The following is a 26,442-nucleotide window of genomic DNA, read 5'->3' as shown; positions in this document are numbered from 1 at the left end:
AACCAGAGTGCCATTTTCCCAGCATGAACTGAGTGATTTGGTTCACGTTCTGAATTTACCTAAAGACGCAGCAGAGTTGTTAGGATCACGACATCATGCAAAGAATTTACTGTATCCTAATACGAGATTCTCCTGGTACAGACACCGAGAAGCAAAATTGGTTCCGTTTCTTGCAGAGGAAGGTGGTTTGGTATATTGTCTAGACATTCCGGCAGTCATGAAATTCTTCAACATTAGTTGCAATTCAGGAGAGTGGAGGTTGTTCCTAGATGCCAGCAAATCCAGTTTAAAAGGTGTTTTATTACACAATACTAACATCCATCCATCCATTCCAGTAGCACATTCAGTTACTTTGAAAGAGACGTACGAGAACCTTAATTGCTGCTGGAAAAGGTGCAATACAAGCATTATAAATGGTCTGTGTGAGGGGATTTCAAGGTGATTGGAATATTCCTCGGCCAACAAACAGGCTACACCAAATTTCCTTGCTTTTTGTGTGAATGAGACTCCAGAGTTATGGAACATTGGGTTCGGAAGCAGTGGCCATTCAGAATTATCTGAAGAAAAAAAACATTGTTTCAGTTCCACTGGTTGATCCCTCAAATACTGTTGCTACCATTACATATAAAACTAGGTTTAATGAAGCAATTCGTGACAGCTTTAAGCAGGGACAGTAAATGATTTCAGTAACTTTGTTGTTAAGTTTCTATCAATCACGTCTGAAAAAATCAAAGCTGGCATTTTTACAGGCCCACAAATACGAAAATTAATGGCGGACAACATATTTGAGAAAACTTATGAGTGAGTGTGAATTGCAAGCATGGACTGCATTCAGAAATGTCGTACAAACTTTTTGGGGAACACGAAGGCTGCAAATTACACCATTTTAGTCGACGAGATGTTGGAATCCTATAAACTGCTTGGTTGCAACATGAGCGTCAAAGTTCACTTTCTTCATGGTCATCTCAATTGCTTTCCTGACAATTTTGGTGACTTTACGGAAGAACATGGCGAGCGCTTCCATCAGGACATTAAAGTGATGGAAAAGAGATACCAAGGAAAGAAAACTATACATATGATGGCCGACTATTGTTGGATGTTGAGAAGAGACTGTACGGAAGAACACCGAAGAAAATCCAAAGAGAGGAAGATTCAAGGGGAGCCCAGTGTTGAGTGTTAGGTATGTTTGCTTTGAAATATATATTTATGTTTATTCCTTACACATTCATTCTGTCCCTCCAGAGCACATTTTCACACGTTACCAACGGTGTCATATATCAACGTCATTAAAAAATTACGTTTTCGTACATTTTCACATTTTCGTGATTTGTGAAAAAACCTGACGTGCTATGGAATTTTGAAGGTCATTTTCGGAATGTATGGAAAAAATCCATTCCGATACCTCTTCATTTCAAAACAACGGAAAAAAGTTGAAAAATGCAGATCAGTGTTATGAAAGAGAACTGACCCTCTCCGAGCTCAGTTTCCTGAGGCAGGCAGTTGATTCCTGCTCCACGATAATGCATGGTGCCAGGGAGCAGTGTTTGTCTGGGTATTCCTGGTCCAAAAACAAGTGAAAGTGTTGAATCTTCCTCTCTACTCTTCAGATTTATCCCCCTGTGATTATTTCCCGTTCCCGAAAGTGAAGCTCCTGCTGAAATTACGCACTTTTGATTAACATGTTAGGTATGTTTTCTTTGAAATATATATTTATGTTTATTCCCTACACATTCATTCCATCCCCCCAGAGCACATTTTCATACGTTACCAACGTTGTCATATATCAACGTCATTAAAAAATTACGTTTTCTTACATTTTCACATTTTCGTGATTTGTGAAAAAACCTGACGTGCTATGGAATTTTGAAGGTCATTTTCGGAATGTGTGGAAAAATTCCATTCCGATACCTCTTCATTTCAAAACAACGGAAAAAGGTTGAAAAATGCAGATCAGTGTTATGAAAGAGAACTGACCCTCTCCGAGCTCAGTTTCCTGAGGCAGGCAGTTGATTCCTGCTCCACTATAATGCACGGTGCCAGGGAGCAGTGTTTGTCTGGGTATTCCTGGTCCAAAAACAAGTGAAAGTGTTGAATCTTCCTCTCTACTCTTCAGATTTATCCCCCTGTGATTATTTCCCGTTCCTGAAAGTAAAGCTCCTGCTGAAATTATGCACTTTTGATTAACACTGGACCATCCAATAGGTTGTGACATCCAATCTTCAAGTCCTACCACATGTAGACTTGCAGATGTCGTATCGATCATTGGTTAACCATGCCAATTGCTGTATTGATGCAAGAGGGATGTACTTTTAAGTAATCAAGGGACAATGTTAAATTATTTTGTTTCCTTTTCACAAAGTAAAATCAGTCTCATTACTTAATTGTCGGACTGTGTCTGCTTTAGGCAAATGATTTTGTCTACTGAATGTTGCATTTTTTGCAAACATTTGTGGGCAATGTGGAAATCTGTAATAGATGCAATGGTTTAACAATTAAGAAAAACACATCAGAGGAAATAAAATTAAAAAAGTAAAAAACTGAATTAGATAGTGGCAAGTGTGTTTTGTATGAAAGATAGGTAGATTTGAAAAACTTATGACTGAGCTGGCATCACTTTGAACTGATACCACACTCACCAATAATGATGCTTGAAAATTGTAATTATTAAAAGTTGTTCAAAATATTAATACAGTCAACTCTCGATACAACGACCTTTCACAGTTCCCGGGAAAAGGGTCGTTACTGGAATTTGCACCAATTTTCAGCTTAAACGGAGCTCAAACGGACACAAAGATGCCTAGGAGATGGTAACACCATTTATCCTGGTAGTTATACAACCTGTTATGCACAGGATGCGTGTTGTGAGAAGGAAAATAATAGAACATGAAAACGTTTCCACAAAAAAAAAATTAAAATAATGTTACTTTCTTTCAATTGTTCTCAGTTGTTGCTCTTCCAGGAAATTCTTACAATTCTAGTTCATGAGAAACCCATTTGCACCGAGACCTATGGAAAGGAAAACATTCTCTCGCTTATTGCAAGCGAAACTCGAAGAATCTTGACACCAGTCAGACAGCCGCCAGCAAAAGTCGAGAAATAATCGGGCAGAATGAATGTTGGATTTTATATGGGTCAACTGGAGCATTGTCTGTTACAAGATTAACTGGTAAGAATAGATCTCTCGGGAGAAACAACACAACCTTTCTAGGCACCAGACAAAAAAAAAAAAAAGCAGGGCTGTAAATTTTGTTCTGGTGTAAAATACATCGTAAAAAAAGTCACGTTTTCTTTGCTTCAACCAACTTCATTCAACCCCTCCCCCATTCAAGGCAGCAGTCCAAACTCTGTCGCCTTCCTTGACTTACATTGTAGTCCAGCGTAAAAAAGGAAACTCGCAACTTGCGATCTGTTTCACCCAATGTCATTAAACAGCGTCCCAGTCGATAATCATTCAGGTTTGGAATTGAATTTCACTTTAAATTGTATATTTAGTTCCGATTAGCCCATCAGCATAAAATGAACTGAAAACAAGCTTTATGAAACTGCGTATTTTCACATATCAAAATGGTAGATCATTATTTACTCTCATGTTAATCGATGATTTAATGTTGGATTTAGGAGTATTCTCGATGTCAAACACCCACTCCTCCAAAAGTTTTCCCCTTGAATAATGTCTTTTTAATCGGTGTCTGCAACCTTTCCTACATTGAGCACTTTTTTTTTTTTTTTTTCACATGAATGGTTCTGAAGAAAAGCGGATGCGAATTAATTTAGTTTTGCTTATCAGAAGGTTCAGAACATGAAGTTGTTTTAACTCTTGTTTTCCTTTCTGGAGATCGAATTTCGTTATCGTCAAATCAAAACAGCTTTGCGAGATTCAAAACAATAACTTTTTCCTTTGAACTGGATGAGTCATTGCTGTTATCGGCAAGCAAGAGCTATGCAGACGCTAGACAAAACACTGGCGCCAGTTGCAGCGTAAAAACAATGAGACTGGCTGAAAGTTCGAGCAACAGGTGGCAGAAGAGAAAAATCCCTGCATTTTAAAGATAACGTAAGGCAAGTGTGGAAGACTGAACTTTTAACAGCAGTGTAAAGAAGAAATATATGACCCTTGCTTTACGTTTTACCATGCAACAGACAATAATACAGGCAATACTTCCTATGCAGTCAACAGCATAAAAAGAAAAAAATAGGACCTGAATTCTGCAATTATCAACATTGCCGTGCACACCACTGGCGGAGAATGAGCTGGGGAAAGGGGGAGGAGGGTTACTTTTTTTTACTTGTTCTATGGTTTTTGTTCATTTTAAAGAATATATCCAGAACCGATTGCCTCATTTTAGACGTCAAAGGAAAGGAAGAGGGGTGGGTCCACTTCCGCACTCTCCTGTAATCAGCCCGTGTGCACACGCGAGCAAAAAAATCGTGGCTGAAACAATGGGCATCGCCCCTCCCCCCACATTTGCTGACAGGAAAATAGGGAGAAGTCAGCCAACGGAACATTTTTTTTTTTTTTGCAGATGATATGACATCGATACAATTAGGAAAACGTATGAAGTGGGAAACAGGAGTTATGATGCACGTAAGATCGAAGTAAACCTTTATGGAAACCTGGATGACAACTCATTAAGCTGGTTGACGATCTTTAGTTGGCCTATGTGGTTTTGATTATCTCTTACAGTTTCGCTTTTTTATGAAGTGTTACAGGGAACAAAGAACACATTTTGAATGAAAGCGGTTACCAGAAGTTGTCGACTACAAGGCCAAGAGTTGCTCACTCACGGGAACCTGCTGAACTCTAGGTCAGAGCTGGACAGATGGGCCAGACTTCCAGGCGCCACGCGTCTGTATTTTGGAACATTCCTGCAATCTTATCTCTCAAGGTGGTGTATTTATCGATGAAAGAGCTTGACCTGACATACACATTGGCAAAGACTGCACGTCCAGCAGTCATTTCGGGCTGCCCCCCCCCCTCCCCTGCGTGTTTTCAGCATCTCTTAGGACAAGGAAACAAGTCAAGGTCAATTTAAAATAACATCCAAGCACATTCGATCTTCTTTTCTCGCATATCCAAGAGTAAGGGTGGCAAAACAAGCCTGGCACGTTGGGTGGTGGCCATCGGGTGCGGGGTAACATTGGTGCGCTTTAGGGAGGGGAGGGCGGAGGTATAGTGCTATTGGATATCACTCAAGCATGGTGTGGTGGTGTCTATTTTTAGTTCAGACCCAATTGTGAGCGGTAGAGTGGTCGTGAAGGGAGTGAGTGAAAAAAAAACATTTTTTGGCCGATTTACTTCAATTTTTCAACTTTTTTCTAAATTTTTCACGGTTCCCAGGAAAAGGGTCGTTATACCCGAGGTCGTAGAATCAAGAGTTGACTGTATGTAAGTGTTCTACTGCAGTTGGACACATCAATTTGTTTTGAGAAAAATCAAAGAATTACATTATAATATTAAAGTATTCGTCATCCCATCACAATATCCATATTTCAGGTAATACTTGTACAAAATTAATGAAAAATTATGAATTTTGAGCATTTTCCTAGATAATTAGACTGCAAAAGTGTTTTTCTTGACATTTTCGTAGACCCTAAGAAATACCCAAATTCTGGAAAAGTATTGGCTGGGTTTAAACTATTTCCTTCCATTGATGATATTTTACCAAGTGTTTTTTAAAGACAGAAATATGTCTTGTCTTCTTAATTTAAAAAGTAGTGGTTGTTTCATACACACACTTAAGCGTGTAATGAAACTAAGTAAAAATAACTTTTAGATACAAGATTTGTGACTCAATTTTTTACAGATTGGCACAATCCTTGAAAGATTTTCTGTGGATAGCAACACAGTTGTTTGTCGAATGTGGGAGGCAGCGCACAAAGTCAGAAATCAACTGCATTCTACAAATTTTAAATAGTCTTCAGCAGCTTTATACAAATCATGGTGTTCAGGAGGATGCTTCAGCCTTCCTTAGGAACTCAACCCCAAAACAAATGATAGATGAATTTATACTGTTAGCTAAAATAAGATCACCTGTAAGGAGTACTGAAATTGGTAAGAAATTGTCCTTTAGAATTTTGATTCGTTAAATAAAATGGCTAGGGCTTGAGATGACGGAAACACGAAATGTGCAATAGCACACTGTGATGTTCATTTTTCATGTTTTTAAAAAACGTGTGAGGTTCATTTTCCTACCATGTTTCGTCAGGAAATGAACTGCAAATTGCAAAATAAACTCAACCACGAAATTTAGATTCATTAAATTAGGTAACTGGTTCTGTTGCCTTTGAAACACTGCACTAGCAGAGAAGATTCCACACAGGTAAAATAGCGGCAGCAAAAAATCAGGCGAAGCCAGGCTGGCTCGGTAGCTCAGTTGTAGAGCAATTGCACAGTATGCCAAAGACTTGCGTTCGAGTCCTGGTCAAGCCTGCACTTTACTGAAAATTTTACGTACGAAATTTAGATTATTTTTTTTTTTATTTGATGATTTTTTTTACATATGTGACACTTTCTGAAGTCTTAATTGTTATGCAAATCATGGAAATTTTATTAATTCTGGTCTAAATATTTGAGAAGCAAAAATCGACACCTTTAGACAGGAAAAATCTTAATACTCTGATAACTACATAAATGTACTATTAGAAGGGAAATGTTTATTTTGTGTAATAATTGTAGTTTTTAAAATGAAATTTAGGGTTATATTCATAATTTTAACACCAAAATGTTATTCTATATTCCACAAAAGAATGTAAAAAAAATTTCTACTGATAGGGACACTGAGGGCTAATTTGATGTACATACTGGGTGTTTCAATAAATTTGATACAAATTCGTAATCTAATATTGTTACCAATTCTTGTCTTTAGACATTATGAGGGTTTTTTTGGGGCGGGGGCAATGCAACTTAACGCTGCCACATGCAGGCCCTATGCTATGTGTGGTGTTCTCTGGATATCAGCAGATGTCGTGTGGGGGACCTTAGAGCCTATTCTATGCCGGTAGGTCAGAGGGGCATCACAGTCTTACAGCACACAAGAAATGACGACTAGATCGGTCACCGTGAAACAAAAGTAAAAAAAGAAAAAGTAAAGTGCTCCCTTGTGCTTTGCACCATGCCATGAAGGTGTATAAGGGGTGTGGAGTTAGGGCCCCACACTTTCTTGATCTCGGCCAAAGCTGGGGGTGATGTGATCAGCACCATGCCCCTGGCTGCCTTTACCCCCCAGAGTTTCCTCCAGGTACCCACTTTATACGACACTGGGTGGGTGCCAGAGCCACTTGAACAGGTGGAAAAAGTCCCGGTTTTCCCCCGCTGTGGATCAAACCTAGGCCTCTCGCATGGTAGTCAGATGCCCTAACGACTGAGCTACCGCGCCTCACAGTGAAACAACACATTTATTCATATTAGACATATATGGTGGCATGGCCACAGCCAAATATGAACATCCTACTTTAGTACACAAAGAAAAACATGGATATATACAACACGAGTACTTACAGATCAGCCGAGGATTATTACATTATTGCATGTTGGATGCTATACACTTACATACACTCCACACATCCCTTTCTTTGGCTCACTGGAGAGGAAACAAGAAGGGGGGTGGGGTATCTTGTATCACATGCACACGTGGGTTCTCTGCATCTGGATCCCATGGAATGGTAGATAGTGTTGGCCGAATTAGTGGTTCCCTTGGGTGGATGCCTGGTGTGGGTATAGATCTTGGTGAATGTTGTTTGGGTGAATGCCACAGTCCCAACGCTATGCCACGTGCCCTGGCTCACCAGAGTCGGGGTATAACACACAATTTTCCACCAGAACATGGGCTTGCACCTGCAAAACTTTAGTGGTCCAACTTGCCTCTGTTAGGCATCACACGGACATTCAGCAACTTTTAACTTGTGCCAATCCTTTGTCCCTGGCCTACGTGGCCATTCACACACTTGTTTTAACTCCCACCACTCTACACGACCTTCTCTGAAGCTGGTAAGAAAGAGAACTGAGCTTGGGAAACAAGCTCACAGGATAATAAAGAACTTAGCTGCTTTCTCTGTGATGTCTCAGCTGTGGCAGCCCCTGATTGGCTGGCTGAGGTCACATGTGGCTGTAGCTAGTCTGTGGAAGAAGTTCCAAGTCTGCTCACCAGGTGGTTGTGAACAGTACCTGGCTGTAGGTTTCTAAACATTGGTATTTTCTATATTTTGTGGCATATTTTATGCTAAATAAGTTAAATTAGTTGACTTTTGAGGCTTTGGGTACTGTTTTGCATATGCACTAATGTTATCATTGAAATTTAACATTTCATACATTATCCATGGTGCTGTTTATTGGGGTATGCGAGAATTTGGGAAATGGCTCTTACAGGCCTTTTCTATTTAGAACCTAATGACCCCTTGCACTTAGATGGGATATGTGGATGTCCGTATTTGGGTATGTATGTCCAGTCCTTGATTGGTCATAACATGCCATTCACTGGAAAAGAAAAGGCATTTTGTTAGTGTGTTCAAACACAGTCTAACAAAATGGTGCAGCATGCATTTGTAAGGGAATTTGCCAAAAATGCACCAACTGCAATGCACATATGGACATGGCACAAAAAGTTAAAAGAGGATGGGCTGTGTGTGCAGGGCAAAAGGATCTGGACGTTCAATACTATCGGATGAGATAGTCGAGAGGGTTCGGGACACATTTGTGCGAAGCCCCAGGAAGTCCATAAAATGAGCAAGTGAGGCAAACCATATCCTCCGACAACAGTTTAGTGTGTCTTAAGGAAACACTTGCGAAAAGCACCCTATAGGCTGCAGCTCGCCTCAAAGGCAAATGACAAGCGAATGTGCAAGCAATTCTGTGTTAATTTCTCCAGCAGAAGACAACTTTGATACATGTCTTGCTTTTAGTGATGAAGCTAAATTTCACACGAATGTCTTGTGTTTTGTTTTTTTTTAATCTGTGGCTATGTGAAGGGCCTCTTCTATGTCCCTGCTCTTCCTAAAAGCCTAGAGGAACTCCAGCAGAGAATCACCGCCGCACTGGAGACTTACCGCAGAAATGCTGCAGCGTTCAGCAGGATCTGGACTACAGACTTGACGTGTGCCGTGTCACAGGTGGTGCACATATTGAACACTTGTGAACAATAATTTGTGACAACTACATACCTTTGAATTTCTTATTCAATAAATAAGTCTTATTAAGTCTTAATAAATCTTATTAAGTTGAGCATTATAGCTGTGTAGTTTCTTTTACCTTGACTTTGTAGTTACCGAGATATTTACATCTGTAATGATATCATTTTTTTAAAAAAAAAATACACTGTACTTCTGATTTCACTGAACAGGGGGTAATTTTAGGATTTTAGAACTCAGGTTCTTAGTTTTTAAAGGGTGACTTTTTCTTGTAATTTTCTATTTGTATCAAAAGTGAATTTTAGCCATATGATTGATATGCCGTTTTCTGGCATTGTCTATTCATTACGCATATCAGGTTCTGATAGAAAAGGGGGCATGGTAATTTTGAAATATGTGCTTCTATTTTGTATTTAGATTTGCAGGCAGTGTTGCCTCCTATACTCAACTTTACCCCTTTCAGCAACGTTGGATGTTACCTCCGCCCTTCCTTAGATGGGGATTTTAAATTTTCATAATGACCATTTTACACCTTTCCTCAGTCCTTAAACATCATTGTTAATATTTTGAGCATTTTAGAGGGGTGTGGGGAGATGCCACCTGCCCTGGTGAAATTTCTACCTTCCTCGACAATTGATTGCAACTGTACAAATATGACTTTTTTATACTTGTCTTGACATAATACCAATACCAATATTTTTGCTGATCCCGGGGATACGACACTTAAATATTATAATAATTAACAATCTTTTTAGTATTGTTTTATCTATCATAGGTGGAAAACGGTATAAGTTTTAAAAAAGTTGATTTTACAGAGAAGGTTAGAGATGAGATTTAACATACAACCTATTTACCATTTATGCGAGCCACTTCAGAGAATGGACAAAATTGGACCTATACGTTACACCCCAACCCTATCCCAGGAGAGATATATTAGGGATTCAACAGATAAATCTGTACACTATTGGTAGAGCCACATAGTATTTATGGTGAATAAAACATCGAGATTTCAGTACAAAAACTTGGCATATTTCAGGATCAAAAACAGTATATAAAATGGCATTTCGGTGTTGAAATTTTGAATAAAAACTTAAATTTGATTTAAAAACTATACTTATTTCATAGAATTTACATTTCACTTTTATATAGTTGTAAAAATATTAAGTTCATTCCTGTGTAAAAAAAATCATTTTTGACTTCTCAAATATTTACAGTAGAATTAATCAATTTTCCATTATTTGCAAAACTCGCAGGTTAATCCAGACCTTGGAAGGTGTTGCATCAGTAAATAAAACCAAAATTTCGTGTTTTAAGAGTTTTTCGTATTTTTCAGTTCATTTCGTGACACCTCACACCTTCCAAAAACATGAAAAATTAACACTACAATGAGTTATTTCAAGTTTCGTGTTTTCGTCAAAAACAAAAAATGCATGCTCGTAACTCTTGGTATACTGATATATCTGTGTAATGGTTTATTGTTTAACTCACTGTTCATTTTACCAATTCAATATTTCTATAAATAACATATAATTTAGTGCAAAAATTGTCATTTTGTTGTTACTTTAATGAATATAAAGATATAATTTACATTCCCTTATGTTGTAGAATTATCTAAATACATGTAAGGCACTTATTCTGCCATCTGGCTAAATTCATTAATTAAGGAGGTAAACGAAACATTCAGGTTTTTTCTGACAGTGGCCATGAAATTAACTGGTGCCATGTATGTGCATGTTATTCATTTTATTCTATTTGTTTGTTTGTATTTTCTTTTCTTTCAGACGATATGGAATCGGATGATGATATGGAATCAGATGATGATTCTGTGTGTCAAAAAAAAGGTATGCAAAAACATCATATTGTTAAGTAGATTTTCATGTAAATATATTCCTCATGAAAAGTTTGTAATATTGTTACGTTAGACAATAGGTGATAGATATGGCCTTGGAATGTAACAACACATGGTATCTGTCTGGTGGACGTTCTCGTCTTTTCGCTGACATATGCCACCGTGCTTATCACCTATTGCCTAATATAATAAAATTCCAAACGTGTTGTGCCTAATATAACAATATTCAAAACTTTTTGTGAGGAGTGTATTTTGAAAAGTTGTTGATGTTCTGTAATATTTGCTAGAACTTAGAAAAAATATTTGCAATGGTAAAGTTTATTTATTGGAAATTTAAGGCCAGGAGAAAATGCATCTGAAAAAGCAGCTTATGTCACATGTACACTCATGTTCATACAAAGTAACACATTTTATAAGGTTGGGCAGTTGAAGTTGATGCCACTTTATCTGAAGAGGAGTGTACTATGTGACTTGTAACCTATAACAACCAAATGTATGTTACGCATATTTCATGCACTGAAATGTAAGTCAAACAGTACACTCTCTGATTAATTGTAGCTTCATACAAGGTTTCCACTGATGTAGAAATCTTGGAATACCTATAAATGCTAGAGAAATTGGGCATAAACAAAAACAAATCAGGATTGTTTTTAAAAAATAAAACATTTACCAACCTGCAAATGTGGCGGGAATATAGATTTTTTTGCATATTTGTAAATCCTTATACAACAAGTGCCATCTCAATGGCTGTGTTCATTGCAAATCGATTGAGTGTCTACATTAATTTTCCATATCATTTATCTTCATCATCAAAATTTACGAAATGACATAGAATAAGAAAAATTTGAAGCTAGCCAAGAAAGATCTATCAAATTTTCACCCAACACCTTCAATGCCAGAAAGCAATGTAAAATGAACCTAAAAGGTCGAACATAGTCATGGGTGACCCTGCATTATCCACTAACTAGAGGACATCTTTGGGCTCAGAGTAATAGTGCCAGTTTTTTTTTTTTTTTTTCATTTTCTTGTGTACACATTCCAGCTGCTGAGAGTTCATAACGCCTGTTCGGCGAAAGAACAAACTTAAAAATTCTATTTTTGTCTCTTCCGTCGAAAGCAAGGAAGGACCACATGAACTGCTGAACCAGTCGGCTTTGACCAGTTGCCGTGTTGAGGGGATATTCTCGTTGTATTCTGAGATGGCAAGTTTTTTGGTTCGAGTTGTTTTCGAAACCGGTGGCACCCTCAACAAGGCCAAGCACGGTGAAGCCTAATGGTTGCTGCCGCATAGCAAGCGAATGGGGCTACTGATACTGTGCCTCTTCCTGAAATGTGAGAAAAGGTGAATGCTGACAGCAAAAAGTATCGTGTATGACTGGACAAAAAATGTAATGAAATAAACTAAACGTCATGGTTCAGCCCTCTAAGGACAAGTGCTTGCCGGAGTGGCGTTGTCATTGGGTGATGCATAGCCGACACATCAAATCCCATTGCTGCTGTTTTGTGGCTTTTGAGACTGGAGCCTGCTACTTCTTTTCAAGTAGCTCCCCAATTGTCCTAACAATGCTTGGTCAATGCCGAAATTTTTGGAGCTCCCGCTAGGAATTGAACCTGGAATTCCTTGCACTGAAGGCAAGACCCAGTAACAATTGGTTATCCAGGAGCCCTCAAAAATGCAATGAAACAGAATTAATGTTGTTTGAAACAAGGGTCTTTATCATACCTTCTCTAATACAGGGTGAGGCAGTCAAACAGGAAGATTTAAAAAATTCACAAAAAGTAGAGAGATCAAATATTATTTATTTTTTGAACATCAATGTACTGTACATGAGTTGAAATTACTAGTGTGCCTGAAAAATGTTCATTTTTTGAATATGGTGTCAGTAAGATGGCATTGTCGGAGTCTCAGATTGATTGATTGAATTGGTGTTTTAAGTTCACTTTATGCACAGTAAGGTTAATCGGGACTGGACCTACAGTTTAAAGTGGGATCCGAACCACTATGTGCCTCCACCTGGTATCGAACCCAGGACCCCTTGATTACAAGGTAACGACGCTACCACTGCGCCATCGGGGAGACCTCGGTGTCTCAGAGTAAATCCACCCATGACGTTGCGAGAGGCAATCAAACTGAAATATTTCAGAAATGGTTGGCTGGCGTGGTTAGGGGTTATGAGAGTGGGGGCGTGACCTTGACGATAACGTGACGGTAAACGCTGGATGTTACACTGACATATTGGTAACCTTTTTCCTGCCTGCCCTCGATGACTATGACCCAGATGAAGAAACACTCTTCCAGCAAGATGGTGCAACTAGCTATACTGCCAGTGTGTCTATGGATGTGCTTAGACTTGCATTTCGAATTCGGCAAGAGATCCACAACATTCCGTTGGAGATGCTACAAAACGTCATGGGCAGATTTACTCTGAGACTCCGACAATGTGCGCAACACCAAGGACGCCATCTTACTGACACCATATTCAAAAAAATGAACATTTTTCAGGTACACTAGTAATTTCAACTCATGTACAGTACATTGATGTTCAAATAATAAATAATATTTGCTCTCTCTGTTTTTGTGATTTTTTTTAATCTTCCCGTTTGACAGCCTCATCCTATACATGAACATCAAAGTTTTTTAAAAGCATAGCCAAACCTTTTCAATACTCAAGCTATGTTGTACCATACTAATTGAATTGAGTTTGTTCAGGATAGGACTCTGGTATATATATATATTTTTTTTTTAAACATTAAACGCTGTGAGTTGTTTCTTTATCTTACATATTGATGTTCTTGTCCAATGTTTCAAAATAGTAAAAGTAAACATTTATTTTGTAGGATCCACAAAGTCATTATTAGATCCAGAGGTGCTCTCAAATGATGAAAAGGTGTATCTAGGTGCTACTCAAGTGCTCTCTCAATTCTGCTGCTGCTCAGGTAAATTAATTTAAATTAGCTATTTAACTGACTTAAAATTTAGGTAAATATTGGGTTACATTTAAATTGCAATTTACAATTAAACATTGGGTTACAACTACTGATTTGTCTAGCAATTTGTTCCCATCCTCCATCGCTGGCGTCTGTGGCAGTGGTTAGCACAGCTACAACGCCAGGGGTCCCAGGTTCAAATCCCGGCATGGGTGTTCTTTGTGAGTGTCCCTTCATCAATTTCATCATATCATAACTCATCCTCATCTTCACAATTAGTAAAACGTGGTAGAAAAGCAAAGTAAAATAAAACAAATCAATCAATCAATCAAAAACTATCCTCTATCACTGAACCACCAATCCCCACATTTTGCATTTATAGAATCAATTCCTGCAATTGCTGTTGCTGTTGGACATGTGAATGCTATTTTCATTTCGGTCAATTGAGGGAACTAATTCAACTGAACTACAGGGTGGCTCAATAAGTCACTTAACACCCCCAGTACAAGGCCACTGCATCATGGAACGTGAAAATGGCGATGACCAATCGTTATCAGGCCAAGGGGGAACCACATTGACGTCACCCGCATGGTCGGCAGCCATCTTGATGTCCGCCATCTTGAATTCAACTTCAGAAATTTAAATGGGAAGGGGGTCGTGCGACATATCAAAATGGGCTACAATTTCACCAGGAAAACAACTGTGACATTTGTTTTCACCTAACTTTAAATTTAAGGGCGATTTCCGCATGGGAGAGTGACACGTCCTTTCCTTTTTGCTTAAATGTTTATTGTTCAAATAATCGTTAGTATGTGATTATGTGGTATTTATTGTTAGACCAATCACTGAAAATGTCCGGATATTGACTTACCGGTATGTACATATCTTGTAGTATTGGTTGGCATGGGAATTACGATTGTGTTTTGTCTTTACATAAAAGTTTAAAAGAGTGATGATGTGAATTGATCGTGTCAAGAGTAGCATATTTCCTTTTTCACTGATCTGAACGAAAATGCCACTAACACGTGAGGAACGGATTGCCATCGTATTGATGTCAGGGGAGAGAAGTACGCGTGACATTGCCGCAGACTTCAATAACCGCAATCCTGCAAGACAACCGGTGTCACATGTGGCCGTCAGCCAGTTGCTGGCAAAGGTTCAAGATACTGGATCTGTGGACGACAAGCCGCGACATGGACGTCCGAAAACAGCCACGGATGAGGGTACTGCTGTAGCGGTGTTGGAATCATTTGCAAAGTCCCCAACCTGTAGCACACGGAGACTGGCGCTGGAAAGTGGTGTCAGCAGGGGTTCAATTCAAAGGATTGTACGTGACCACCACTGGCATCCGTATAAGATACAGCTGCAGCAGCACCTTAGTGAGGACGATCCAGACAGGCGTTTGCAGTTTTGTGAGTGGGCTATAGCACAACTGCAACGTGACCCTGCCGTCGGTAGCAAGATTCTGTTCAGTGATGAGGCTAATTTTTATGTGTCGGGAGAGGTGAATAAGCCAAATCTGCGGTACTGGTCACCCGAAAATCCACATTGGACAGATCCCAGCAAGGTGACGGGAGGCGGGAAGCTAATGGTGTGGTGTGGTACTTGGGGTTCCCGACTTGTTGGTCCATTTTTCATTGAAGGCAACTTAAATGCAGAGGGCTACTTGCTTCTGCTACGGGAGCAGATCTTACCATCCTTACTGTCCGAGGATGGGAGCTATCCTGAATGGTTCCAGCAAGATGGTGCTCCACCGCACTATGGGATGATAGTCCGTCAGTACCTGGATCAACAATTCCCTCACCACTGGATTGGTCGCCGAATGGCCTGCACGCTCACCTGACCTGACACCATTGACTTTTACCTCTGGGGACACCTGAAAGCCATGGTGTATGCTACGAAAATCAGGGATCTGGCCCACTTGCGCACACGCATTGTGGATGCCTGTACTGCAATAACTCGTGAGGTTAGGTCATGGGAGAGACGATTACATGTGTGTGTTGCGCAAGAGGGACGTCATATTGAGCATGTGTTATAACTTTGTGGTATTGTTAACTCTGCAACAATTAAAGTTAGGGGAAAATAAATGTCACAGTTGTTTACTGTTGAAATTCTAGCCCATTTTGATATGTCGCACGACCCCCTTCCCATTTAAATTTCTGAAGTTGAATTCAAGATGGCGGGCATCAAGATGGCGGGCATCAAGATGGCTGCCGACCATGCGGGTGACGTCAATGTGGTCCCCCCTTGGCCTGATAACGATTGGTCATCGCCATTTTCACGTTCCATGCCGCAGTGGCCTTGTACTGGGGGTGTTAAGTGACTTATTGAGCCATAACTTTGTGGTATAGTTAACTCTGCAACAATTAAAGTTAGGTGAAAACAAATGTCACAGTTGTTTTCCTGGTGAAATTCTAGCCCATTTTGATATGTCGCACGACCCCCTTCCCATTTAAATTTCTGAAGTTGAATTCAAGATGGCGGACATCAAGATGGCTGCCGACCATGCGGGTGACGTCAATGTGGTTCCCCTTTGGCCTGATAACGATTGGTCATCGCCATTTTTCACGTTCCATGCCGCAGTGGCATTGTACTGGGGGTGTTAAGTGACTTATTGAGCCATAACTTTGTGATATAGTTAACTCTGCAACAATTAAAGTTAGGTGAAAACAAATGTCACAGTTGTTTTCCTGGTGAAATTCTAGCCCATTTTGATATGTCGCACGACCCCCTTCCCATTTAAATTTCTGAAGTTGAATTCAAGATGGCGGACATCAAGATGGCTGCCGACCATGCGGGTGACGTCAATGTGGTTCCCCCTTGGCCTGATAACGATTGGTCATCGCCATTTTCACGTTCCATGCCGCAGTGGCCTTGTACTGGGGATGTTAAGTGACTTATTGAGCCACCCTGTAGTTGAATCAGCTTATAGATTTACTCAGACATAGATCCACATATTTATGGTGAATAAAGGATCAAGATTTCGATACAAAACCAGGGCACATTTCGGATCAAAAGTGCTATAAAAAATTGCATTTCGGTGTTGAAATGGTGAATATAACCCTAAGTTTGATTAAAAACTATATTTACATAAAATAAACTTTTCCTCCAAAAAACACATTTATGTAGTTGACATAGTATTAAGTCTATTCCTATGTAATGGAGTCCATTTTTGCTTCTCAAATATTTACAGCAGAATTAACCAATTTTCCATGATTTGCGTAACTCGCAGGATAATTCAGACTTCAGAATGTGTTGCGTTGGTAAATGAACTCCAAATTTTGTGCTTAAGAGTTCAATTTCGCATTTTGCAGTCAGTTTCGCATCATTTCATGACAAGACATGGTAGGAAAATACACCTTTCAAAAGACATGAAAAACGAACATTACAGTTTATTTCACATTTAGTCTTTCCGTCAAATTTTAAAAAAAATGTATGCTTCTACACACACACACCTAAATTGTGTAAATTGTGGGAAGAGCAGGTGTTGGCTTGTTGGCTCAGTTGTAAAATATTCGCACAGAATGCGAAAGGCCCAAGTGTGATCCTGGTGGAATCTGTATTTTCACATGACTATGAGTGTTGTCCGATGTAGCCATGTTCATGGATAGGTTTCTTGGTAAAATTAACGATATTTTTACTGATCCAACATATCTATGAAGTGTGTAGTATGCTGCCATTTTGTTATCATTTTTATACATGTAAACATTTAATTTATGTACTCAATTTGTAAAGTAAATGTCTAAATTTGTAGTTCAGGCAAAACCTATTGCTGCCAGCTGGTTACATATTTTAATTAAGGAGGTTAATGAACCATTCATATCCTTCAAGGAACAAGAGTGGGAATTCCCCCTCTCCTGTTATATTTTTTTACTCTGGTGTTGGACTATACAGGGTGATTCTGAACAGTACCGATAAACTTCAGGAGGTGATTCCTGACGAGACAAAGAACAAAAAAGTCCACTTGAACATCTGGCTGGAAATGCATGTGTTCCAGGGTAGATGGCACCACCTGTTGTAATGCTGGGAGACCCTCGTAAGAGCACCTGTTGCCTTACATGGGGAAAGATGGCCAGTTCGGGCACACAATTGCAAGTGTAGTTTGGAACACACAAAATTTACAGTAAATATTCGACCACTCGGCACACTTGGCCACCAAGGTGGACATGATTGCGACCTAGTAGATGTTCTGCATGTCCTTTCGTGTTCTCTTGAATTATACAAAATTCGTCAAATCATAAAAATCTACATGTTTTGCACCTGGAAACATGCATTTTGGTCTGTTTGCAGAAATAGCCCATCACATGCATTTCTTTCCCCATGTTAGGCAATTAGTGCTCTTACAAATGACTCCAGCATGACGATGGGTGGTTCCATATATCTTGGAACACATGCATTTCTGGTCAAATTTCATATGGACTTTTTTGTTCCTTGATTTGTCAGGAATCACCTCCTGAAGTTTGTCGGTATTATTCAGAATCACCCTGTATAATTTATGTAAAATCTTGAGCTTCAGAGTTCATTCAAAGTGATATCAGCTCAACCTAAGTCACAAGCTTATCTTTAAATAAAATATACTCTTTAGTGTATTGTGTGTGATGTGTCATTATAATTTTATTTTCTTCTCAACCATAGATACTGAATCAATGCTAGACATTCAAACACAAACTCTCGCTAAAACCATGGACCAAGTATTTCGTGAAACTTTTCCTGCAGATCAAGCCTGTGAATTTCAAAAGGTAAGCTTTTAAAATTTTAACTAGTTTTTGGTAATGCATAACTTACACTTGCATCAGCAAAATCAGTGTGCCAAATGCGCGGGTTGGCCGGGGTCATATCCCCTCTGACCCAGTATTCCTAAAAAAGAATCTCAAAGACAGTAAATGGTGGCAAAATGAGGACTATTAAAAAATATATTCTTAACCCCCCCCCCCTTTTGAACATCCTGGGCACACGACTAAGCATAATATAGTTGATGGTCTTAAGTAAATCTTTGAGATATTGTCAAAAAATTCCTGGAACACCCACGGAACATGCCCAAAGTAAGTGTTTGGAGTCTGGTCACCCTCAAAGTACTGTCCCTCTGCACAGACACATTTGCCAAAAGTACTTCTTTAGATGCTTCTTCCTTTTATGTGAACCACAAATCATCTGTCCCATTTACTTCAATTGTTCGGAAACATTCACCGTGGAACCCAGTCTTGAGCAGCCAAATGACAGATCAGGCAAGTAAGCTGGCTGGAGCATAAGTTTTTTCACACCTGAAAATTGAGGTTGCATATCTGCTAAAATTGCAACATTCTGCCACATTAACATGATAGAGACGAACAACAGTAATCACTTTCCATGTATTACCTAGATATTTGATGAAGCATGGTTGCCACTTGGGGTCATGTGGAAGTCTAAAGAGGAAGAATAGGTGCAAGTAAGTGTCATTGCAGAAGTGCCATTTCAGGATAAAATTATGATGCATGATTTTTCATGTGGCTATAATACTCGGTAGTTTGCTACATATTGCCTGCTGGCAGAATTATAGACTGCTAGTGTTGCTAACCAAGATTATATGCCACTTAAATGTCACTTTTTTCACTTTGCCCATAAGATCTCCATTCCTAATACATTAAGAGCTGCACAAGATCACTGTTGAATGCAAATCACATAATAGCATGGCACCAGACACTAAACTTCGAAGCATGACCGTATGATAAATTCTTATCGCTTTCGAAATTGTCATTCTGGGGAAAAATTCACTCTGACCTGAATGAGGTCATTTATATTAGGGGAAACTTATTTTCATCCCCTTGCCCTTCTCTTTAGAGATATGTTTATGATCCTCACTTACAAAATTACAAGAATTTGTAAAACGAATTAAACTAATTTGGTAGTTACATCTAAAAACAAATAAAGGAGCTAATAGGTAAATACAAACATTCATTTTAGATAAATTAGATAGCAGTGGCATCTATGGTGTAAATTGTTGCTGCAATGATATTTACATTGGGCAGACTAAAAGAAATATTAAAGCTAGAATTGGAGATTATTTAGGATACGTCAGGAGAGGAGGGTGAAAATCTGCAATAGGCAATCACTTATTAGATGAAATGGGATCATCAAACATCAGGGAACACCCCTGAGTATAGGGAATCAATTAAATTTAATAAAAATTTAACCATTCAAACCTCACCTGGATCTCTGGCCAATGCCAACCAACCTATTGTAGAAGTTTGCTTTCATTTCAAAAGAACTGTTAAGATATTCCAAATTCTGAAAAATCACATCTGCTTAGAATTTAATTCATTTGGTGGCTCCGGTATCCCTTTCTACACCCTCGGTTCCAGGCACATTTCAAATATTTTCTTGAAAATATTTAGTTCCTCATAACAGACAGTGTTTGCAAATAGCGCAGAAGTTAATTTTTTAGATCTACGTGCTACGAAACTTACGTGTGTTTTTTAAATTAAAATTCCTTGCGGAACGTCAAAAAGGTTTTTCAGAACTTCTATGATGGCAGATGATGGATTCATGTCACAGGCACAAGTCTGAAGATTTCGGATCATGGATTCATGTCACAGGCGCACGTCTGAATTTTTTTTCTTTTTCTTCTTATGATTGACTTGTGCAATGGGAACATTTGCAATTGCAATATGTTATTTGTGTCATATATTGGCGGGTTGGACATTTCAGACATTGGATTTCATTTATGCGACTTCAGAAATTGGAATTAATTATTTCTTTTTGGCAACTGCAGGCCTTAAAGGGGAGGGTTGTATTTTCTAAATGACTTGTGGGATGGGATAATTTGTGACTTCTTATTTTTATGATGGGAATGGAGTGGAGTGTGGTATTCTGTGGAAAAGAACAACAAGGACTTTCGACGTAGGAGTTACTTCATTTTTGGAATTACAAATTTAACTTCGACCCGCAATTCAGTGCCTGGCCTTGCAAAAAAGAGGTAAGTTGCCTTCTTAGGTTTAATTTTAGCCTTCGTTTATGGTATCTTCATTTGTCAATGCGGAAAACAGTCAGAAATAGTGTTGGGGGCAGGTGACTCCGGCCAATTTCTAACATGCCTTTAAAAGGGATTCTATAGATAAAGGCGGGTAGCCAGGGAGCGTAGTGGAGCGGAAGGGGGGCTGCGGTAGCGGTAGAGAGTGGTATGTCAATTACCTCAGGGGCAAAGCCCAGAATCGGTGGGAAATTTGGACTCAACAATTTCAAACAACAATATCTCAACTTCAAACTGCTGTACATTCGTAAATACTTGTTTCCGCGCTCCAAATTTTTGTTCTTCATAATTAGCATCACATAATCTTCATAAGGAAAAAAAAACCTCCGAAATCGAGGGTGTAGAATGGGATACCGGACCCCTCACCTGGACCTCTGGCCAATGCCAACCAACCTATTGTAGAATTTTGCTTTCATTTAAAAAAAAGAAAAAAACTGCTATGATATTCCAAATTCTGAAAAATCACATCTGCTTAGAATTTTATTCATTTGGTTTGCTTTCGCTCTTGTGTATGTATTTGCAATAGTTTCCTATTTTCTATCACAGATATCTAGACAACAGCGAAAGCTGGGGTCCCGGGTGCAAATCACAGCCTGACATTGGTGTTCTTTGTGCATATCCCTCATCAACTTCATCATATCGTACCTCATCCTCATTGTAGTGATTAGCCAAAAGTGGTTGAAAAGTGATGCTAAGTAACAAAAATCAAATGAACAGCGAAAGCAAGCATCATGAAAATTCATGTGACTGGTCTAGAAGTAACTCTTAGCTGGGGTAAATTTTCAGAATTTGGAATAACATAGTTTTGGAAATGGAGAGGAATTTTCTAAAGTGGCTTGGCTGCAATCTGCTCTCCCCAGTGTGTCCTTAAGGTCATTCCAATCTATACAAAATCCACAAGTAAATGCTTTCCAGTGAACTGCAAAATGGCAACACCTGCATCCACACAACAAGTTGAATTGACCAAATCATAGGGTCTACGGACACATCCTATATTATACTTTGCCAAGACATCATAATTTACCTTCCAACTAACAGACTTAGGACTGACAGATGTTACTTGCATGTTGTAATGATACCATAATTGAATATTACAAGGGTCGTTCAAGGTTCACCAAGACTTTTATTTCTAGGCAGGAAATATACATAAATAGAAGCACCAAACTATGTCAGTTTTTCAAAGTGTTCCCCCTGAACATCCAGAAACCGTTGCCATCGTTGTGGAAGTTCCATGATGCTTTTGGCGTAGAAAGAAGTAGGTTGGTGTCGTAACCACTGCAGGGCAGTGTTCTTGAGTTCCTCATTAGTCGGGAAGTGTGTCCCGCCCAAATGCTCTTTAAGAGCCCCAAACAAATGGAAATCACTGGGGGCTAAATCTGGACTGTGTGGTAAAACCTCCCAGTGTTGTTTGAGTCAAATGGACCGTGTGTGGCCTGGCATTGTCATGGAAAAGAAAGACATGTTTTGACAACATTCCAGGTCTTTTCTTCCAAACGCCCCCACGTACAACAGTGTTGAGTAATACTGGGCATTAATTGTAGCACCCTTTTCCAAAAAATCCACATGGATAACACCTTTCATGTCCCAGAAGACAGTTCCCAAAATCTTACCGGCAGACGGCAGCGCTTTGCCAACTCCCGCTCTTCACTGAACTGTTGACATCATTCGTACACTCTTACCCATAACAGTGTTTGTTCACCATACTGTGCTTGCAGTCTATGCGAAATTTCAACAGGTTTCACCTTCGCCTTCATGAGAAATTTCATTATACACCACTGTTCCACAGCAAGAGATGCACTACTTGCCGCCATCTTTGTTTACACTACTGTGCATGTGCCAAATGCGTCGCAAAGGGTCATGGTTACTCCCAAGGAATCATGGTCTGTCCTGCCGAAGTAATGCAGCGCTACATTGATTCATTAATATTTTATGCATGAAAGTCTTGATCAAACTTGAACGACCCTTGTATGTGCGAAAATAATATATTTTTTGCCCAAGTTACAAAGCGTTGTTTTGTAACGAATGTATCACCATAATCTATTCAACTCTCTCCAGTCTGCTTTGATTAATAAATGGATATAAATAAGACAACCACTGATGGCTTTGCATTATTCATGAAGTCTACCTAAACCCTCCATACATTAAAGAAACTATCCACTCATGATGAATCTGTATCGGCAACTAAATGTCTCTCTCTGTTACCACTTAATGATTTCAGTTTTGTGAAAAAACTAACAATAGTTTTAAAATTCATTGATACTATTACAAAATCAAAACTATTAAAAGTGAAAGAAAGATTAGAAGTTGAACTGAACTATGATGGAAAAGAAATATTAATGAGAATTTTCCCTTTTAAAAAAGGCAAATAAAATCAGTCTTGCTCTTGAAAACGTAACATTAGAGATGTCTAGTCTGCCTAGGTTCTGTTAATTTCAGTAGGCAGTGACCACTGAAATTACAAGAACTTAGACTGTTTAAGATTATTTCACTGACTTTGCCTCATCAAAATAAAATGCGACTGAATTATATGTTGAGAGAAACTTCAGGTTTTCATTAACAGCTTAAAGAATGCAGAAAATTACATTGTAACATGAGAATCATTTCAAAAAGTAATTACATGCTCATAACTACTGTCTACTTATATAATTGTGGAGGACGAGATGACTATTCTTTTGTAATAGTCTTAAGCCGAGTACAGCACATTTTGCCAAATTTCTGGCAATTTTGTTACACCATCAGCGGAATCATTTTTCTGCATAAGGCCTGCACTACAACATCAATGATCTTGAAAGAACGACCTCGTAGAGGATCTTGTAGCTTCCAAAACAAGTCCTACTCGCAAGAGGGGTGCTTTTGCTCTCCCCCGATTCCACCACTACAGCTGCCTCACTGAACTTTCCACTGATTTGACATAAAATTTCAAATATTCCACTTGTGTTATTTTGAATATTCCACTTATGTGTTCAAAATAATAGCAAGTGCAACTTGGTTCTTAGGATAGCTGATCTAGAAATTCACAAAGAAAGTAGCATGCTTCGCATTCATTTGTGTGTATGCATAGCTTTTTTGTTGTTGTTTTTGTTGTTATTATTATTATTATTTATTTCAAATGAAAATGTAAACAATTCTAACATGCTCCGCCATCCGGTTTTACAAGAGATGGCAACATATAGCACTGATTTCTAAAATAGAAGCCACAACTTTAGCCCCCTTCTCTCATACAGAAATTCTGGCCACGCCACTAACCAAAAATTACCCAAATGCTCCATACATACCTTCATAGTTATATACTTGCAATATTAATGTCATATTTATTGAGATTCTATCCAACTTGGCATCACTTAGCTGAAACTGTTTGATAGCAACTACGTAATTCTCTGTTTTTGCTCTATAGTTGTCACCTACAACATTGTTAGAATCCAAATAACAATACAGGTGTTTCTTTTTCTTTTAAAGTAGGCATGGATGATAAGAATATTAATGAAAAAAAATATTTGTCTGTACCTATAAAAAATATCTCATCAATTGGATATAAAATTGCAATTGTTCCGTGGGGATTGGTTCATAAGCCTCCTTAAATAATGTATCTAACTACAATACAGTGATGGGTGTTTCTTACAAAACAAAACTACATTTTTATATGTATATTTATTTTACAACATATGAGGATTATATTCACAAAAATGAAGCAAGATGGCAGAATTTTGCACTTCATTACAAGTTATTTATAGTTATATCAGTAATATCTATAATTTAACCATAGACCAAAACATGGGGTGTAAGGGGTGCTCCTTCCACGTAGTGCACCCAATAGTCAACCTCACTTCCACATAGTACACCCTGGACTGCAGACTAACGAGGCTCTGGCCCCATGGCCAGTATAATTTTGTTTGTGTTGTCCTGTGTTTTGTCCTTCTTTGTGCTGAGTTCTCCTTTACAGCCTCAGCTTTTAACGAAAGTCAGATTTTAATATTTTATGATTTTAGTTATGCAACGTTAGAGTTGTTATGTGTAATGATAAGGGGCTGGACCCCATATAGTATGACGGGTGCAAAATAGCCTTAGTGCTGACGCACCCAAAACTTTAAATTCAAATCAAATCAAATCAAATAGACCAAAACATCAGTGTTGCTTGTATCGTCATACCAATCCTATAGATCTGGGCCTCCCGGATGGTATAGTGGTAATGCCAGTGCCTTGTAATCAACAAATGCTAGGTTCGATCCCCAATGGAGGCGCATTGCACTGTGGTTTCAATCCCATTTTAAAATTTATGTCCCATCCCAGTTAGTCTTTGTTCACATAAACTTTAAAAGAAACTTTGAGGATAGATTAATCTGTCCTGTCCATAATGTGAAGTTAGTAACAAGAGCAAGTGAAAAGAACTTAATATGTTCATTTGATAATGAATGTATATTTGTACTTTACGTAGTTATTATGTTGTAACTGTTTACGATAGAAAATCAAACAAGGCATCAATATAAAGAAAAACCATGGAAGTTTTATTCCCACTTGACTCTCTTATGCTTCTTTGCCTCTTCTCCACTAGAATCGCTAGTGTGGCAAAATGGCAAGTGACATTGTGTGTTGGAGTTAGTGTAGACATTGAACTATATATAACTGGAACTCTCGCTGCAATCCTGATCGGCGATGGAAAGTGAAGCCACTTTGTGATTTGTTTCTCCAGGAAACTTGAGAAGAAAACTTGGTGATCCCATAAGCTAACGTGTATTTACTCGCCTTTTTGCTTTCATATAGCACAAAAAGAAACATAATTTTACCATATTTGTGCATTCAGTGCTATAAATGAATGTCTTATTAAATGTTTCTTCACTACATTAGTAGTTGGCATTTTTTTTTTCGAACATTTTATCCAGTCTTAAGTGGGTTGAGCATGATAGGGTCATGTTCGGCATTTGGATGTACAAATCATGTAGGTAATTGCCCTTGTGTCCACTTTCATCTGTAAATATAATTCTTAAAATATGTGTATACCATGCCTAAAGTTGTTAAAAGTTGATGACGGTAATTAAATGTTATAGCAAAAGCTTCCGAATGTGTTTACACCCATGTGGTAAACGTTAAAACCTAATAACATTACTTTTATCAATGATGGTATTATTATTGCATGTTGTATAAAAATATAATTCAGATTTACGGAGCAATTTTACTTGTTGATAAGATTTATCCAGCATGCATCCTTACGTCCTAGCAGAAAAACGTGCATCCTGTCAGGTTAATATCTAGATTTTGTTTTGCATTTTGTTAGATGTACTTGCCGTATCTTTCACATTTTCTCATTTTATGAAATTTAATCAAGATATTATTTGTTAAATTTATATAATTGTCTATCGAGGTCGCACGGTAAAGGGAAGAATTAACGTGTCCAAAATATATGCATTTATAACAAAACCAAAATACTCAATATAGAGTAAAATCGAAGTTTCTGTGCACATACGTGTACTTTTCAATCTATTCTGTTGTTTTTTATTATTCTTTTCTTTTCATGCATTTGCACGGTTCTTGTTAGTTTGCT

General features: G+C 38.5%; 1 protein-coding gene across 1 annotated transcript in view; it reads left to right on the top strand.

Annotated features, from left to right (window-relative positions):
* tefu (Serine/threonine-protein kinase tefu) overlaps positions 1-26,442 on the top strand; it is a 186,823-nt gene that overhangs the window by 113,472 nt on the left and 46,909 nt on the right. The window contains exons 14-17 of the mRNA XM_083138215.1: positions 5,805-6,052; positions 10,905-10,964; positions 13,811-13,909; positions 18,536-18,639. Of these exons, the coding sequence (XP_082994341.1) occupies positions 5,805-6,052; positions 10,905-10,964; positions 13,811-13,909; positions 18,536-18,639 (511 nt within the window). The remainder of the gene's footprint in view (positions 1-5,804; positions 6,053-10,904; positions 10,965-13,810; positions 13,910-18,535; positions 18,640-26,442) is intronic.

The sequence above is a fragment of the Lepisma saccharinum genome, chromosome 16 (assembly GCF_977018435.1).
Source record: "Lepisma saccharinum chromosome 16, izLepSacc3.1, whole genome shotgun sequence".
NCBI classification, from domain to species: Eukaryota; Metazoa; Arthropoda; class Insecta; order Zygentoma; family Lepismatidae; genus Lepisma; species Lepisma saccharinum.
This window is presented reverse-complemented; position numbering and strand designations above follow the sequence as displayed.